This window comes from Protomyctophum parallelum, assembly GCF_964188405.1.
Source record: "Protomyctophum parallelum genome assembly, chromosome: 16".
NCBI lineage: Eukaryota > Metazoa > Chordata > Actinopteri > Myctophiformes > Myctophidae > Protomyctophum > Protomyctophum parallelum.
In genome coordinates, this window is record NC_139711.1 from 19,471,924 (window position 1) to 19,491,676 (window position 19,753).

Consider the following 19,753-nt stretch of genomic DNA (forward strand, 5'->3'; position numbering starts at 1 on the left):
CACCAGCCCAGGCAGCATGGGCCCACTTTGTACCAACTTGTTTTCTAAAACACACACACACACAAACTACTCTGGACAAACAAAACGGGCATGAGTCTCTGCAGTTTTTTTTTCTCTCCCTTTTATTTCCGTTCCTTAAAATATGTATATCTATATTTGTATATATAGATATATGTACATTATACTAGCTTAAAGAATGCATATACAGCTGCCTTGTCAGTAGCTCGACTGCAGACTGCTGTGTTTTAACATGCAGTCCGTCACGTTTAGTTTGACGCTGCATGAAAGGAAGCGTGAAAGAATACCATGTTCCGTTGCCTTTTCTTTTCTTTTCTCGCGACCGCCTTTGTCGATGTTACACACTTGTTCATAACGAGATGCATTGGCGTTTCAATTGCATTCTCAGAACTTTTCACTCCCATTTGGTCGTTTCCACTATCAGCGGTTGTACCACTTTTTGTTTGCCCACTTTTACCCACTTTTACCCACTTTTGTTTACCCAGATCCAAATCACGTTGTTTTTTTGTACCACTTTTCAACGGTTCTTATCTACTGTTTACCCAGATCCAAATCACGTTGTTTTTTTGTACCACTTTTCAACGGTTCTTATCTACTGTTTACCCAGATCCAAATCACGTTGTTCCCCCCCCCCCCCCTTAATTATTATTATTTTTGTCTACAAGCTGAAAATGCGACTCAAAGCGCCGCATTATCAGCTTGTCCGGCGTTGCTGGGGTTATTGCGCTGACGACTCGTTGCAAATTGTTGTTGTTGCTTGGCGACGTGTCGATCAGCGCGTTCAGGTTTCAGTACCCAGCTTTGGCCGGCTTATAGTGTCAGTGAAATAGGCTCTCTCCCACTCTCCCTCCCTCTCTCCCTGACCGTGTTGATTTTGACAGCACATTTTGTTTAGTCATGGTCCTTTGACAAAGATTTTAGTCGACGAAATCTACAGTTGATTTTGTCTACTGAAATGTATCTTGGCGGGCCTTGATGGCGTCGTTAATGATTTTACATTTGATTTCATGCTGAACATAGCCGATCCACAAGCTCACCACAGTGTTTCACCAACACCGCTCTCCCTATTGTCCCCGTCTCCCGCTCTCTGTCTCTCTCGCTGATAGAGCGTTGGTCTGACGTCACACAACAGAAACCGTTGCCAGTGGGGATTTGTGCTGACGTAAAACGTTGCTTAACCCATTTAGACCCGAGGACGATTCTACAAAATCAATGCCTTCTAAATCCTGACAGTTTTATGAAAACCCTATGTTTCTAGTGGTTCTCAAACTAATTCATGTCAAGGACCCCTAGAATTATATGTAATTGGCCACCGACCCCCCCCATCTGAAAATATGTTGTTCCAGGGACCGTTCGCTCTGAAAGAATATTATATTCAAAGATTTGCGCCACATTTTCATGATTTTAGCTAAAGTATAACGTAATGCTTAAAACACCAAAAAGGGTTTCCCGCCCAAAATGGGTTAATAATGGGATAAGTCAACTTTGATATCAAGGCATCATGTCCTTATAATATAATACTGTATGGAATATGCCTGACATCAAAGTTGGACTCCCATATTCTGGGCATATTTGTCCCAGACACACACACACACACACACACACTCGGCAGTTCTGTGACGCCAGGCATGTCCATGTATGGGCATATCTGTTCAGCTGCAACTGTAGAATAGATTTAAGTCCAGCTCACGGCAGCAAAAAGAAACACCCCATTGGCATAGTCTGCTCTTTTCTTTGCTGATTTTTATTAACACATTTATTCTGGAACTTAAGTTAATTGTATACTGAGGTGGGAGGGAATGTTTTAACAGAGGCCATTTTCCATTTGCACTCCCCAAAAAAAGTGTGAGTGAGTGAGTGAGTTAGTTAACGAATGGACGATAGGTTAGACTATTCATGTTCTGGCGACGAACATTTCTACCTTTAAAAATAATTCAGTTAGGCGCTCGGGAGTGCCCATGACCTAAATCTTACAAACCTCAGTGATAATTTAAAGAGATCCCGGGAAAAAGAGAAAGATAATATATATATATGTTCCGTACTGTATATAGCTTAGAGATGTACAATAAGCTCTGCTCGAAGCCAAAAAGAAAAAGGTGCCTGCAATGGTGGTGAGTAAACGACGTGCCCGATTCCATCCAAGCAAGTGTGAGTTGTGTACAATTTTTGTCTAAATTATGCGCGCGCGACAGATGTATCGGACAGGAATGGCGTATTATACCAAACCTGTGTGCAATGGAACAACAGGATTACTTGAACCCCGTCTTAGACATTATAGTACACGCGAGTCACGTATAGATTAGGAATGACAACACACGATTGCACATTGTACACGAAAACATGTTATGCACACAATGCACTAATAAAACCCCTAAATGAGGTATATTTGTTCCCATGCTGATCCACAGTAGTCTAGATTGCGTTGTTTGTCTGATGTTGGCTGAGGGTTCCATAGATCTATATATATATATATATATATATATATATAAGCTAGATGGCTCACCCGTGCTCTCGCCAATATAGAGCGACGTTGCTACGTGGCAGCCATCTTACCGAGGGGCAGCATAACATTGTGTCTATGGGGCATATACTTTTTAAATAACCATAACTTGCTAAATTTTCAACAGATTTTCAAACGGTTTGGTTTGTTATAAACGTCAGAGACGTCCGCATACTTATATGCTTTTATACGACGTTCATTTAAAAAAGAATTAAGCCGACAAGCGTCCTGAATCATAGCCACGTTGACAACGTTTGTAATAAACCAACCCGTTTGTAAATCTGTCAAGATTTGACGTAGCGATGACTATTTTAGTTTGAGCTGCCATAGAACACACTGTACTGTAGCCCCTCAGCAAGATGGCCACCGGGTGAACCACGTCAGAGACTCCGGCTTGAGCCATCTAGCCTTTATATATGTCTATGGAGGGTTCGGCCTCTGGGCCTTTAACCGCCACAGTGAGGCTCTGCTCTCATCCGCCCGCTGCCCTTTTCCGTTTGCCTCGTCTGAAGTGGACCGTTTGTATATGCCTGTCCTTTTCACCCGTATAGCGCGTAGCGTGTCATCATATACATTCCATTTCCACACGCCATGGTTTGAATCAATTTGAGATAATATGGGACTTTTTTTCTTTCCTTCTTTGTTTTCTTTTCAGACATGCAATATCTCTGACATATTTATTGTTGTGTAATTTTACTCACAAATATTATATTTTTATTACATGAATCTTTTTCTTTTTTGTATTATTATTATTGTCAAGAATCATTACGCTTTTGTGCCAGTTTTGAGGGTTTGTTTTGCCTGTGTTCGTTCTTCCAGCTCAGATGCGAGTCCAGTTTGGATAGTCATTTTGTTTGTCATAGATGTGGTGTGCAGGCAGCCCCCATCCATCCATGCAGCTCCTCCACCATCACCACCACACCTCCCTCCGCCATTCTCATCCCAAGGTGACATATAGCTTTGGCAAAAAAGAACATGTCAGTGAAATGCATGTAGGTCTGTGATGTTTTGATTCGTGCCCCGGGCTTCAGCTGCAGCTAATACGATTCTCAGTTACTTTGGTTTCATGGTTTCTTTTTTTTAATTATTATTTGTGTGTCCAAAACCACTCCATTCCTACATTAATACTGAAACACATCGACTGTTACATATTATTAGTTTTTACGATACCGAGCATTATGTAGCCTCATGGCACACGCAAACCATGTGTCTGAAAAGCTGCGATGCCAAACGGAGACTTGAAAAATTTGCCTGTGTTTTTTGTGGCTGAGAATTCGTCGTCCATTTCAGCATCTTTTCATGTAAGAAAAGATGGTTGGGGGGGGAAAAAGACGGATCAGATAGATTGACATGAGCTCTCTGAGCACTTAGACGCAAATGAGCACACGTTTGAGTGCCCAGTGACGTGCGCACTGTGCCAGGGACGGAGAGGAGGATGCATTGAGAGGGGCTGCCTGCTTTGTTGAGAAAAAATGAGTATTGAAACCTTTAAAATTGCATCGGAGATGCTATTTTCAAAGCTTGGAGAAAAAAAAAAGAAAAGAAAAGTTGGAGTCTAATGTTTTGCCTGACTAAATGAAAAATATCAAAGAATTGATTGTATTTTTAATGCAACCTTTTTCCAACCACTTTTTTGTATGAAAATCAAAACATCCAAAAAAAAGCACGAGAGGCTTCTGTGGTCGTCGGAGGCTGATCCTGGCCGCACAGTGAAATCATATCGGTGTTGATTTAACTCATGAAATGAACCCTTCCCACTGTCAGAGTTCTAGCGGACACCGAGGACGTACTCGCTGTGTGTTGAGGGGATGGATGGGCGCTGGGGGCAGGGTGCTGCCTAGGAGAAGGGGCGGGCACAACAATGGGCACCTTGCCCCGGCAGCCGTGCAGCCAGGGGCCACCCTCCCACCTCTAGGCCCTTTGGCAGCCATGGAGACCCACATCGGTGTTTGAAAAGATTTGACCCGTAACTTTGCCATTTGGAGTCCTGGAGCGAGCGAACATTCTTCCGCTTGCAGATTTCCTCGTGAACAGCCGTTTCTCTGTATTCCGTTATGGCCTTTACATATGAATACATGAACCTGTGAAGACTGGGAAAGACATTTAACACGGAGCCCGCCAGAAACGTAGTAAGCGTAGAATTAATTTAGTCTGGCAGCCCGCCAGAACCGTAGCCTACGTTTTCTAGGATTTATATTCTTTAATACATATTTTGATCCGATCGAATAGTTAGCTTCCGCTCGTTAGCATAACAGTGTAAGTGTGACAGTGGCCGAGGCATTTTGAAGATGCACGCGCATCCACTTGCACTGTGTGCTGCTTTCAATGGCCTGTATCTCCAAATCGGCGCAATGAATGTCGTTTCTGGTGAAAACAATGGTTTTCAACGGCCGACAGCAGGTGCTGTGATACTCGCGGTTGGGTTTTTTCTGCACAGAGCGAGAGAAGAACAACCAGGGTTCAAACCGGTGACCTCCCGATTCTCAGACGGCCTGGCCTCTCTACCCAATAAGCTACGGTGGCCCTAAATACAGACGCTAAATACATTTTATGTATGTTGTACAATCGCCTAATTTACATATAAAATCGTACACCCAGAACATTCGAAGTCCGTACGCCACTGCACAAGCGTGCGGTGACGTAATGACGTTTACACCGAAACGGCACTGTGTGCTTGTACGGCTGATCAGAACAAGATGTTTGAATATTCTCTGCAAGGAGAGTGACTCTTTCAAAGTAAGATTTTTATATCGAAATTGGGCAACTGCACTCTTCAACATACCAGCTCAGTAGCCTTGTGGTTAGTGTCTGCCCTGAGACTGGGGAAGTCGGGTTCAAATCCCCGGGCCGAGTCATACCAAAGTCTATAAAACTGGTACCCAATGCCTCCCTGCTTGGCACTCGGCATCAAGCATTGGATTTGGGGGTAAGTTCCTGCGACATACCAGCGTCAACGCGTGTCCAGTACTACTAAAACAGGAGATAGGCGCCTCCTGACTCCCACAAGGCTCGGGAACAATCCCAAGACTACTTACTTACTGTACAAAACTCAACATGGATAATGTCTGTTTGTATAAGACCATCGTTTCATTTGGATTGTAACCACTTTAACCCTGAACCTCTCACAGGCAGATCTACAAGCTCCCAACATGTCAGAAAGCGACACATTCTGACTCGTGAGCTTCGTAAATCAGTTATTTTTACCAAAGGTTCCCCCCAGAATATAGGGATGCTATGGTTCAATTTGTTAAACGGTGTTCAGCAGAATGGCATCTCTTGGAGTTCTGCTTGTGGAAGAATATAGTGTTCAATAAGCTCGCTCCAGGACCCGACCGGTAACTGTTTATAAGTGCCGAACCTTTTCAAACACTCTTTGGCGGTCTCCAGCCTCAGTACTCTGAACCTCTGAGCTGAATGTACCTCTTTAAGACCAGTATGTTCAAAATCTATAATAAACCTTTTCAGTAATAAACCAGAATGTTTTGAAGTAAAAACAAATGCCTTTGTATTTTGTGTGTGTGTGTGTGTGTGTGTGTGTGTGTGTGTGTGTGTGTGTGTGTGTGTGTGTGTGTGTGTGTGTGTGTGTGTGTGTGTGTGTGTGTGTGTGTGTGTGTGTGTGTGTGTGTGTGTGTGTGTGTGTGTGTGTGTGTGAGTGACTGACTGTGTGCGCCCCATATCTTGCAAGTATGATCGAACCCTACAAACCCTCCCGCGCACTCAGATCAGCCAATGCGGGGAAGCTGGAAGTACCTTCACTAAAAACGCCGGGAAAATGCTCCACACGTCCCAAACTCTTCTCCCTTCTGGCTCCAAAACTATGGAATGCACTTACCAATACCATTGCAATAAGAACTGCAGCCTCACTCCCAAACTTCCGCCGTAGCCTGAAAACCCACCTTTTCAGACTCCATCATGGCCCGTAGCACTTACCCTAGCCCCTTAGATAGAACTTTATGTAGACTTAGATAGCATTTGATACAGACTTATAGCATGTTATGTAGACAGCACTAGAATTGCATTTTATGTAGTCATGGCACTTTATAGTATAGTATAGTTTATATGTATAGTTTCATTATATAGATATTCCACTGTTACGTTCTTAGCTTACGAATGTTTCATGATAACTACTTTTTTATGTACTGTATGTGATGTATTGCCATGCTTTCTGTTCTTGCTTATTGTAAATCGCTCTGGATTAAGAGTGTCTGCTGAAGGCCTAAATTGTAAGTGTGTGTGTGTGTGTGTGTGTGACTGTGTGTTCGATATGCATGCCCATGTTGAGCGGATGCTGCGTTGTGAGAGGCTGAGCTGCATCTCTCATCGATGTGTAACTGCATCTCTTGGTGAAACTCGGACCACACGTGAGTTAATCCGTGTTAATTAATGTGTGTTGGGGGTTTATTATGTATGCATCGTTCTGCTCCAGCATATAATGTGTCAATGATGGGTCCGAAAAAGCCCATCAAGTGTGGCAGTGGGTGGGTGTTGGGACCAGTGGGGGGGAGATGAGTTGAGAAAGGCTGGCTCTATTAATATGTATGCAATGACAATGACACCCTTTCATATTCCTGTGTGAATGTGTTTGTTGTATGACTCTGGGTGTACTCTGCCGTGGGCCAAGCTCGTTGGCCGAGGGCAGGGAAGAAGCCTACCCTGTTTTGTTTTTACAAAAGGACCCATTGAGACGCATGTGCAACATTGTGATGACGTGCCTCTATTGTATGCATGTATATATCTGCATATATTTTGTGTATACTACACGCGTGTATACACAAAGGTGGACAGGGGTTGTTGCAAGGGATTCACACACACGGCGTCTGGTATACACTATACAGTAGGTCAACCAACACGTAATTCTATAGGAACATAGAGGTGTGAGCCGACGTATACTGTAGGAGTCTGAAGAAAGAAGTTGGGAGGGAGTTGGCAGCGTATCAGGACTTGACTCCTGTGCTCTCTGCACACTAGAGCAGAGAGCTGACGCACTGGATCTCAGAGAGAGAAGGGGAGGGGAGCGAGAGAGAGAGAGAGAGAGAGAGAGGTGGGACGAGGGAGGGAGGGAGACAGCAGTGGCCAGATGGAGCAGTGTTTGTTTTGAAGTGGAAGTGGCCGACTGCTGTTCATTAATAAGGGCTAGCTACTGCAGTTGAGAGCACAGCAGCAGTGCATACCACCAACAGACTTACTGGGTAAAGTGTGTGTGGGGGTGTGTGTGTGTGTGTATGTGTGTCTGCCTGCCTGCCTGTGTGCGAGAGAGAGAGAGTACAGTGCAAGGACTCCAGGCCACAAGCTAACAGGGACAGCTCCAAGCTCGGTGTTCAGTGTCTCTGTTTCTCTGCTCTGTGGAGGCACTCTATGCAGCTCAAGGTGACTGGAAGATCCCACGGCGAGGCAGGTCCAGGGATTCCGTCCCTATTCGGACTTCAGGACCTGCAGGTGGGCAGAGGTCTCGTCTGCCCCCCCACCTCACAGTTTGTCTTGAGACACACAATGCAGGGCTGCCGGACTGCGGGTAAGACCATGATGTGAGGCCTGTGTTAAAAGCAGTCACTTTTACCTCTCCGGCCGTGACTGTCGGTGTGTCAGTGTTCCCTGGGTCTTGGGGAGGAGAAGGAAGACGAGAGCAGGGTGTAGGTGTAAGACTCGAGGACGGGATGGGCCTGATTTCACCGCAGGAGAGCGAGAGCGAGCCGGAGCAGGAGTCGTCCTCAGCGGAGATGGACAGTTACCACAGCCTTCTGCAGGCTGGCTCTCAACTGGAGAGCACTCTGCAGCGTGAGTACAGTACACACACACACACACACACACACATACACACACACACACACGATGGCTAGTACTGGCCTCAAATCACCCCCTCTCACTTTTTCTTAATACTAGCCCAGTTTGCCTCTGCAGTCTGCACCGTTCTCCACGTCACTGCTTCACATGCAGGCATCGTCCCAGCAGCTGTGACAGACGTGTGGCCGGGGCCAGTGCAGCAGCACGGTTGTGTCTGGGTTGATTTGCATACCCTCCCTCCTGTGCAGGTTGTCATGTCTTTTGTACAGCATTTACGAAGGGATGAGACATCGAGGACACGTACAGCATTCAAAGCATTCTTTCTATCATTTTATCTTCAGTATTATTGAGGGTCTCGTCTCAGCTTCTACACTCACTGTGACGTAAAGCCTGCGGAGATTATGACTATTTTAAGCCATTCAGCCACTCTCTGTAATCCGTAGATGAGAGATGTGTAAACTCTGTTGGCGTGGATGAATATCCGAATGGTACTGGTGCTGTTAATTCAGATGATATTCACTCACTGTCAGTACCTCGTTTCGAGTAACCGTCAATTAAGGAGCTATTGAAGACTCCAAATTCTCATTTGTTGACATGTTGATACCGGCCATAATAGATTTGTTTTTTTACATTATCTCTGCTATCGGGAAGAAACCACATCACTCCAAAAGGTTCATTTTTCAGGAAATGAAGAATTTACATTTTTCAGGAAATTAAGAAAATCGTATATTTTTTTAAAACAAAGCAATACTGCCTCATCAAAGTTGGTGTTGTGACTTTATATCTTGTCAATTACTTCCATGAGAGGGGGAGAGGTGGTGGAGTTAGTTGCTTTAGCAGACATTTTGAGGGTCCAATGGAGTTAAAAGGTTTTGTCCAAAGCGGGGTTCTTTTAGTACTTTCCATTGGTTTAATATTTTCGAAACAACACACAGACATAAATGGTGTTCAATAGCACTGATTTATGCTAATCATAAAACCTAAAACATTGAGTTATGAGGTTTCCTCCCGACAGCAACGAACGGTAGTATAAATTATGTTGTAATCCCCAGGTATTTAATTCAGGAAGGAGTCAAATCAAATTTATATTAAACGGTAGCCCATGCATGCAATGGGCTACCGGCTACATGCAGTAATACAATGGTAATTAAGCATTATTTCATACCTGCTCCACTCTGTCTTCCAAATGCTTGGTTCACATTAGTATGAAATATACATGATAGACAAAATTATTTGGTGTCCCATCTCAATTTGTGCTAAAGTATAGTCATTCAGTATAGTGTCATTCCAATAAGGATATTTATATAATTCAATATACAATCTATATCTATAAATGCATCACGTCTCTGTATGTCTGTCTGTATGTCTGTAACGAACCGTTCGCCCCACCAACTTCAACACGCACGTTCCACACCACCACAGGGAGTGCAGTGCCCGGTTTCGAGTCGGTCGGACCCATGGTTGTCCAGAACCGCCACAAAAGGTCACTGCCCAGGCTCTGGACAGGGCCCCTGCCCAGTGTCAATAAATGGATAAGTAGTCAAACTAGCAGTATGTTCAGAAACCTCTTCCATGACATCTTAATAGTCTCAGATGTTTCATTGCAAAAGTTAAAGCCTCCTTTTACTGATTCACAAATCACACATTAGGGCATATACTGTATGGCCATTTTAACATGTTCACTCGTGAGCTTTTATTTGTGCTTTAATTCATACAGTACACCCTTAATCTAGGCTAGCACATTGGATGTTTTTTCTGCAGTTTGTAGACGTTCTTTGGTGGTCATTATTAGAAGTACCTTTATTTGCCAACTTGTAAAGAACTGAGTGCTATTGGGCTGAGGTGGCTTGCAGTAGAGCTGACAGGAGGCTCTGTGGAGACTAATGTGATTACATTCTGTATATACGAGGAGCAGGAGAGGAGCTCTTGGCAGAGGCTATAGTGTTACGGCTTTGCTGTTGGGGTCATGTCTCTTAATGTTCCCTGCTCCGTGCAGGGTGGGGTGTCATCGTCCCAATAGGCTGGGAATGGGATGGGATGGACGGGGAGCAGCAGGGACTGGGGACTGGGGACCAGTGTTGTTTTTGGCAGCACATTTTGATTTTAGTTTTAGTCATATAGTCTTTAGAAAAGTTTTCATTTTAGTTTTAGTCACATTTTAGTCCCCTGGAATGTTTTCGTGTTAGTCATGAGATTTTAGTCGACTAAATCTACAGTTGATTTAGTCGAACAAAATGTATTTTGGCGGGCGTTGATGCTGTCGTAATGATTGCTTGTAGATCTGCTATTTTCTTTTTTTGTCAAATAGTTTTTTTTATTGAGAACGGATTATAAATTGTTGCACAAACATTATGATATGAAATACATTTTTCTTTTATAGAAAACAAAAAAATACAAAAGACAAAAAGAGAAAGAAAACCCCCAACCCTCCCACACATACTGCTCAGTGACACTGCATACTATAGAATAAAATAGTAAGATGATGAAATGCTCATGGAAAACATCTGAAAAGAAAATGGCGTACAGTCAACCATATCAGTGGTATCCTGTCTATTAATTGTTTCTACTCAAATGATGGACAAGGGGCAGCCAAACCTTATCAAATTGTCTCTCCGAGATCTGCTATTTTCAGCATGCAACCAAGTGTTACATGACTTATACTGGATCTCTTGTCCACTATAGTCCCTTCCTAACATTTTAGTCTAGTTTGTATTGACGAAATTGTCAGTATATTTAGTCTTAGTTTTAGTCATCATAGATTTGTTTTCATTTAGTTTCGTCAGTGGTAAAAGGTAGTCGACGAACATTTTTCGTCTTGGTTTGTTCAGTGTAATGATGTGTGTGAAATGGGATTTGTAGTTTTTATATTGGGGGCAATGTACAGTACATGGTACCTATACAGTATGCTGTGAGATTAACAATGCCTATCAGCAGTTACATAACCCACCTTCTGCCCCTTATCCGCCAGCATTGTCGTGCTATTTTTAGAACTAAAACAACTAATATACTACCACCACCACCATCATCATATCATAAATAATGGTTGTGTGTGGTTTGGGGAATTGAGCAGGTACTGTAGATAAAACAACTAGAGATGTCCCGATACTGTATCGGAAAAGTAACGGTATCGGCCCTTTTTGGTCATATCGGGGTCATATCGGTCTAACCACCGATCCGACACAGGGGTAAGGGGTTGACACTATGGCAGGTAAATAAAATGTTTTGGAGTTTGCTTTCGAGTTTCCCAAACTGCAAGTGCACATTTGAGTGAGGACTCTGCTATTAACAACACAAGATAAAATAAATATAAAAAAATTAACTAATTATTATTCTCTGGTATCGATATCGGCTAACACAGAAATGGTGTTATCGGATCGGGAACGAAAAAAGGGACATCCCTAAAAACAACTATCTATCATTGTCCAGACTCCACTCATTGAAAAGCAGACTAAGACAATGGGAAAGGGGAGATGTCATCCTCTGCTGTACCCAGGCGCTATCTCACCTTGACTGTGTGCTCCAGCACGACTAAAAAAGGATTTAGGGAAACTAAAGATAGCCCAAAATAAGGCAACACATCTTAACCTTACATGTAGGTGCAAAATCAGGACCAACATTAACATTCAATGTGTATCAGTCAGAACCCATCAAGGCTAATAATGGTGGAACATAGATTGGCAGCTAGTCTCATGTTGTTTTATTTATTTCTTTGAAGAACAAAGCCAGAACAAAGTGAAAACTATTTCTGTAAATATGTTTTAGTTAAAACATCAAGATAAATGCATCTAAATGTATTCAGCTATTCAAGAATTTACGCACACACACACACACACACACACACACACACACACACACACACACACACACACACACACACACACACACACACACACGGCCAAGAGCTCCTCTTCTTGCTTCTAATCTAGTGGTTCAATAGCAGGAACAGTATAGGTTCAAACTACACCTGGTGGTCTAGAAGACCTCCTATACAGTCATAGTACGGCAGATTTTCACCTCCCATCCACTGATGGGCTGCCTCGACCAACCCCAATAAGGAGTCCCGAAAGCAGTGATGGAAAGTGATGAATTTCACTTTCCCAGACCGGCTACCCATGCGGCAAACCCGGCCACAATCCTGTTCCAATCTGGAGGCACTGTGAGGGATTCAAATGCTGGTCTTCTCCATGGTAGATGGCAGGTACTTTGTCCTCCCCTGAGCCCAGAACCTTGGTACGTAACGTAACAGGACAAGCTGACCGTTACCCACAAGCCTGGGACCGAGGCTAACCGTTATCAGGACTTAAGCACAGAAACAGAGGACGTTCTGATCCTCTCCATCACTGGTACACACATCCTACACACATCTGGATTCACAACTGTGTTTCTGTAATTATACAAGAGACTGGATACTAGTACTGCTACTACTGCTGTAAGACATCATGTACAGTACTGGATGTACCACTATTACTTACTGTACTACTGTACAACACATACTACTACTACTGCAATATTTCAGATACCGGATACTACTGCCAAGCCGCTTCTCATAATCAGTCCAACAATGTGACTGACTCATTCAGCTCATGTGAAAACTTTATCCCGGATTTCAATTTCATCATCATCATCGTGTATAGGTTTCCAGTCTTATGTTACATAGAAGACGATATATGTGTTTCTGGAGGATTCCGCTGGTCTAAAGTGCCTTTTAAAATCAATCAATTGATTTAATTGCAGTCGCTAATATTGAAAATGGCAAATGGTGCATTTATATAGCGCCTTTATCCAAGGCGCTTTACATAGACTGTGCATTACATTCAACCATTCACACACGCATTCATACACCGATGGCGACGGCAACCATGCAAGGCAGTTCAGAGTCTTGCTCAAGGACACTTCGACACTACCTCTGGGGGAGCCCGGGTTCGAACTGGTACCATCCGGCCACTCTGCCCCTGAGCCATTGAAGGTTATTTTTAGTGGGTGAGTACGCCTCAGCCCCCCCACTCCACCACCTCCCGTGTTGTCTTGATAAACACACGTGACGTATGAAAGTCATGAGTGGAGTGACGTTATGATGAGGTTAATCAGGCTAAAGCTGTGCTCACATTCCACTGAGCTGTGCTCAATGAGCAGATTAAATTTCTCAAGAGGTACAGGTCTAGGTGGAACTCTGGAAAAGCATATTTATCCCATAGATCTACTTCTCACGTAGAATTCTGATGCTCCCATTCCCCGTACCCAGTCGAGAGAGTTTTTTGGCCACTGGTTGAGATTCGGACTCTGTGAATGTGTTTTGACTTTTAACTGAACGAGATGCTGTCATACTGTACAAATCAAAATAAGCAACTACATTAAATGACCCAAAACAAAATCCCCAAAAATGTAGACTCTCATACACTACGCCCCTTGTTATATGTACGTTGATAAGTGTATAGAAGAGACCAATTCACGTGCCAGACATGCAGGCCTCTCCTAACATAATGGGGAGAGCAAAAAAGCAGCATGGTTGGGGAGTGGGATTTCCCGCCAGCTCTTTTTTTTCCCTTTTTTTCCCCAGCAATGCACACCATAGCAGCCCACCAGTCTAATCCCCTTAGCACTGGAAGCCTGGTTTAGTAAAAAAATATATATATCTGCTGACCTAAAAGCAGTGTAAGCTCAGGCCTGTGTGTGTGTGTGTGTGTGTGTGTGTGTGTGTGTGTGTGTGTGTAAACTGGGATATATATATATTTTTGCCCGGCAGCAACAGATTTCATGCTCACAGATCTCCTGTGACTACACTACACTAGGAGATGTGCTGAGGAGTCGACAGACACACATCCATTTGGCGTGCTGCACACGTCTAGAAAGTTATAGCCTCCATTGAAAATGAGTAGGGCTGCTTCAGGGACGAAATTCCGTAAGAGGGCACTTTTGGAAGAAAACAGCCGATCTACAAGCTCTCAACGCGTCGCGACGCGTTGAGAGCTTGTAGATCGGCGCGACCCCCGCACTCGTTAGCTACAGGAGATTGTGGCGATGACATGGATTTCTAAACAAACTCTTTCAATGAAAAATGCTGAGTTCAAGATCAGGAAAAAACAAAATCCCGGGCATGGCATGGAAAGGAGAGGAGGGAATTTGAATTTCTTTCACCATCAGTAAATGCTGCATTCATGGTCTGGAGAGGACAGTTGTTTTACAGACGGGCAAAAGGGCAGGGGCTGGGTGTCTATGTGTGCACGTCCCTAGGGCCGCTGCATACAGTACGTAGGTTATAGTATACTGTAAGTGAGGGCACAGTACGTAGGTTATAGTATACTGTAAGTGAGGGCACATGTACAGTACGTAGGTTATAGTATACTGTAAGTGAGGGCACATGCAGGCCAACGGGAATCTCAGTTGGACCGAGTGAATCGGCTACTAAAGCAAATATTAGACCAGTCACGCCTAGTGATTCCTATACTGCACTGTACTTGTGTTCAAATCGGATACGTCATGTACTTGCTGTACAGCAATCTGGGAACCCATCGACGAAAAAAGGAAAAAACAGAGCCTGCATTTGGAAATTGTGCAAGTCAACAGTCTTGTCTCGAGTAAGATTGCACTGGGGGTAATGGGTGATGCATAATGGGTTGCGCAGTCTTCTCTTAAAGGCAATGGCATGTGGCACGGTGATTGCTTTCGTTATTGTAACGCCCCAAACCACACCTATGCATAATGTAACGGGTAGCTGAGGTGTTTTATAGGGCTGGTGTCCAAGATGGCGTGTTTTACAGCGGAACGCCTCTTACGCAATGTTAAATCCCCAAATGATGGGGTTTAGGAACTCTGACTCATGATAGGGCCCTTACTGTACAGTAAGTACATGATGTATCTTGATTTGAACACAGATAAAGCTATATACCTGTAGCTGTGTTATCCAGAACCTGAGTCCTATCCAAATGGCAGCCCACCCTGATAAGCATTATTGTGCTGTAGGACACAGCCTGTTCAGCTGCGTGTGCGTGTGTGTGTGTGTGTGTGTGTGTGTGTGTGTGTGTGTGTGTGTGTGTGTGTGTGTGTGTGTGTGTGTGTGTGTGTGTGTGTGTGTGTGTGTGTGTGTGTGTGTGTGTGTGTGTGTGTGTGTGTGTGTGTGTGTGTGTGTGTGTGTGTGTGTGTGCGTGCGTTTGTTGAATGGACTGGGCAAGGACAGAATAGCAAACGGAGACTATTTGACTTTCACCCCACACTGGCCTGTCATAACGCCAGCAGTGGTGGAAAAAGTACTCAATTGTTTTACTTAAGTAAAAGTACCAATACTGCAATTTAGAACTACTTTGTTACAAGTAAAAGTACGGAATAGCAGATCTACAATTTTACAATGCGACGCATTGTGAGCCTCTTGATCGGCTATTTTCAAATGGCCGAAATGTTTAGGGTTGAAGTGGTTAATGTATGTTTGTTTTCTAATCAAAATTAAAATCTCCAAATTAACTAGTAACTAAAGTTTTCAAATAATTGTAGTGGAGTAAAAGTACAAATTTTGGCTCTGAGATGTAGTGGAGTAGACGTGAAACCAACCAAATGGACGCTTATTAGATCTTTAAACTCTTGAGAGCGTACAGGTCTCATTTGGTTTAATTTTACGCGCCCACGAGTTATAGTTAAAGTATGAAGTCTACACAATTATAGAAGAATTAAATGGAAGACGTTGGCCTGTTATCTCTCCATATGGTACCACATCAATACAGCATGTCTATATATACAGAGTCTTGGGTCTTGAGCTACATCTCATCAGATCCGTGGCTCAGGGGGTCACGGTGGCACTGTTGCCTCACAGCTAGAAGGTCCTGGGTTTGATTCCCGCTGGGGACGCTGTGGGCACTGGGGCATGCTCCCTCCTCCGCGTCATCAGTGCCCCATACCCGAGGCGGGGTTGGCGAAAGGACCTTTCTGTGTGGAGTTTGCATGTTCTCCCCGTGTCCCCTAGGGGTAGGTACCCTCACAAAAAACATGCAGTAATCCTGGTCTCTAAACTACCTGGCCAGCCAGGATGGAGGGGAAAGGAACTGGTCGGTGTAAACTCCCCCCTGTCAGGTGAAAAGAAGCAGCTTGGACTCCTCAAGCACAGAAGGAAGCATGAGGTCAGTCCGTACCCTAACAACACAATAGTTGTTAATCTGCTATTAAAAAATAGCAGATCTACAAGCTCACAGCGCGTTGCTTTTTGCGTTTATTTTTTTAATCCTGAAAGTGTGAGAACTAGTGATTCAGAAGGCATTTGGAGAATGGACCCTTTGGTGTTTTAAGCATTATGTTGTCCTTTAGCTATTGAAAAATAGCGCGGCACCGACTGCTGCGCTACGAGCTTGTAGGTCTGCTATTTTTGCAAATCTTTGAACATATATTCTTTCAAACGTACATTTTTAACTCAACGCCAATTACATATCATGAAATATTTCTATGTCAGTGCTGCTCATGAAATATTGAGCAGCACTGACAAAAAACTGTCTTTTTATTTAGTTTTATTTAGAATACATTTGTATAATCAGTTCTCAGGTCTAAATGGGTTAATGAATAGGTTCATATAGGTTCATTTCTACATCATATATACTGTACTAATGTATGTGCTTATTTACTGTATGTGCTGAAACATATGCATCCCTAGCCCTTACCAAACAGCAGGTATGATGTAGCAGACATTTGTTTTGACAGAGAGAGAGCAGAGCAGCACCACAGGAAGAGAAGCAGATATAGTAAACAAGCAGAGAGTAGAGAGACCTCCAGAGACTAGAGCCTGCTGGCATCCATAGCAAAAACATTGCAGTTTGCAGTGTGTGTGTGTGTGTGTGTGTGTGTGTGTGTGTGTGTGTGTGTGTGTGTGTGTGTGTTTCACAAGTGCATAATCAGGATTGGTAATATCCTTAATAATCATCATTTACTATCTCTTCCTTTCCATAGCAGATTCATGTTCAGAAACGCAACAAAATGTGTGTGCTCTGTTTTCCATAATTCGTTGTCGGGAGGAAACCTCATTACTCCATTTTTGAGGTTTTTGATTATTTTTTTTGCTTTGTTTAAAAAAAATATACGGTTTTCTCAATTTCCTGAAAAAATGAACATTTTGGAGTTATGAGGTTTCCTCCCGACAGCTGAGATATCCACGTAGACTACACATTGTTTTGGTCCCTGGCTACGGTGACAGTAATTGCACTCATAGTTTAGCGTTGGGTGTGTAACGTAACTATTGCAGATGCATACTGTATACATCCACAGTTGTCATGTTGATAGACCTGCATCTCTGGCAGTGGAAAATGAAGATGAACATGAGCGTTATGTTCATGTTGTGTACGGCCTGTCTAAAGCCGTGCTCCATTGTTGTCACACCACCACCCACTAGCCCAGTGTTGTGCTAAACCCGTGCTCCATTGTCACACCATTGTGTTAAACCTGAGACTGTAACCTTAGCGTGTGTGTGTGTGTGTGTGGGGGGGGGGGGGGGGGGGGGGGGGCGTATGTACGTCCTCCTCTGGCCCAACCACTGCTCTCTGACAGACAACACATGAAATATTAAAGGAGGACCAATGGAGCTCATTACAGTACCTGCTCCCTGACAAGCACGCCTCCTTCCCTCCATGTTATCTACCTGTAGTATAGCTAGACACGTGGAATAGGACACCTGCCTGTTCGGGCTCTCTCTCTCTCTCTCTCTCTCTCTCTCTCTGTCAACATCTATCTTTTTCTCTATCTCTTTTCCTGTATGTCTTTCAGGTCTAATTCATTTTTTATGTGTTTATCCATTATGAATGAAATGCATAAAAACCAAGCTGCGAGGTTATTGCTACCACACTGGAGTCAGTTTGCCTGTGCAGTGTGTGTGTGCACGCATGTCTGTGCTGTTGTGGTAAAGATGAGGAAAAATCACACCCGTGCAGACTGAGCAGTCCAACTATACTTTGTGTGTATGTGTGTGCCAATCAACCCCAATCAGTTGACTGAATGCTCAGTGTGAATGGCCTAGCTGCAGGGGTCAAAGGGTCGTACTCATGGGTCTGTACTCAGACAGGGGTCAATGGGTCATACACAGACCGACAGACAGACAAAGTCACTGATTGGAGGCGGTTGGCAACACTCAAAAATAAGTGCTAGACCCGAAAATCCAGTATACATAACCTGCCAAGAATAGGTACACTAATGGGGTTCATGTTGTTTATAGAAGAGCAGTGGAGGTTCCATCATGCTTTCTCAAAGTTCTGGAAAAAATACTAGAAAAGCATGGACAAAGTAGATTTGTTACAGCCTGTTGAAGTTTTGGAATTATGTGATACGATGAATACAAAGCACAATTTACAAAAGGCACACTAAAACCTGGCCAATAAAATAAAAGTTGTGTGAATGAAGTGAGTGGTGCAACTCTGTGTGGGAGTCCCCGGGGGGTCCCTGGAAGTTCCAGACCCCCCAGGGTGCCAGCCTTAGAGTATATATTAATAGAGACGGCACCGGAGTTCTCCTCCCATCCACTTGCATTAAGTTGCTCAAAAGCGCATGAGGCGATTTCACTCCTCCTTCCGGGTAGGGACAGAGTGCATTCTGGGATTGATTGGGCCAAACACATGAACGCGCTGGCCGTTGACTATTATTGCACGGCGTTCAGTGTTCACGTGTCATCATGAACGTGCGCAATGATAGTCAACGGACCAGCGCGTTCATGTGTTTGGCCTAGCGCTGCAATACCGAATTCGACCACTATGTCCATTTCGCCTCAGGGTTTCCTCCGGGTGCCGTCTCTATTAATATATACTCTAAGGTGTCAGCCCGGTTCCGGCGAGCCCCACGTCTGAAACGGTTGAGAAATGACAGAGTTACCGTGTGGGGGTCCCCGGAACATGCAGAGTTTGCAGACCCCCAGTAACGTGCCCAGGGGGGTGCATGGTCATATATAGTGTGTGTGTGTGTGTGTGTGTGTGTGTGTGTGTGTGTGTGTGTGTGTGTGTGTGTGTGTGTGAGGCTGCGCAACAGTGACACTTGGTGGTGAACACCAACCAAGCGCTATTTTTGTGCTCGGACCCATGGGACCAAGGCAGGGAGAGGGACACACACAGCTGTCTATAGGAGTGGTTGCACCACTCAGAAACCTGTATGTTGTCTAATGGGAGTCATTCTGTGTTTTCTCCTCTCTCACAGTGGACTGTAATGAGAACTATATACACTACACTGTTACCTGGTGCCAAGAGCAGCTCATCTAATGCCCTGTTGAAGCGTTCTGAAAGTGGCTTTTTACTGGGCCAGTTATTGTCATAAGCTGATAGTAACAGCGTACTGTATGCCATCATATCACCATTATCGTTCTACATGTCACTAAGCATGAGCAAGAGCAAAATCAGTCAATTGCAGTTCAAGTGCAACATTATAACCTTCTCCGGTATTCATTGCTAATGAATTCAATGACGTCTCTGTCGATGGTGACGATGCGTTATGAATGACAATGTAATG

At 44.0% G+C, this 19,753-nt stretch overlaps 2 protein-coding genes across 3 annotated transcripts in view; both read left to right on the plus strand.

Moving 5' to 3' along the window:
- The window catches only part of atp11c (ATPase phospholipid transporting 11C (ATP11C blood group)), a 99,362-nt gene extending 93,356 nt beyond the window's left edge, over positions 1-6,006 (plus strand). For both annotated transcript variants that reach the window (XM_083785424.1, XM_083785426.1), the window contains one exon: positions 7-6,006. The gene's annotated coding sequence lies outside the window, so the exon portion shown is untranslated. The remainder of the gene's footprint in view (positions 1-6) is intronic.
- Positions 6,007-7,629: 1,623 nt separating this feature from the next.
- The window catches only part of mcf2a (MCF.2 cell line derived transforming sequence a), a 57,742-nt gene continuing 45,618 nt past the window's right edge, over positions 7,630-19,753 (plus strand). Inside the window, exon 1 of the mRNA XM_083786585.1 lies at positions 7,630-8,293. Coding sequence (XP_083642711.1) covers positions 8,173-8,293 — 121 coding nt within the window. The 5' untranslated portion in view covers positions 7,630-8,172. The remainder of the gene's footprint in view (positions 8,294-19,753) is intronic.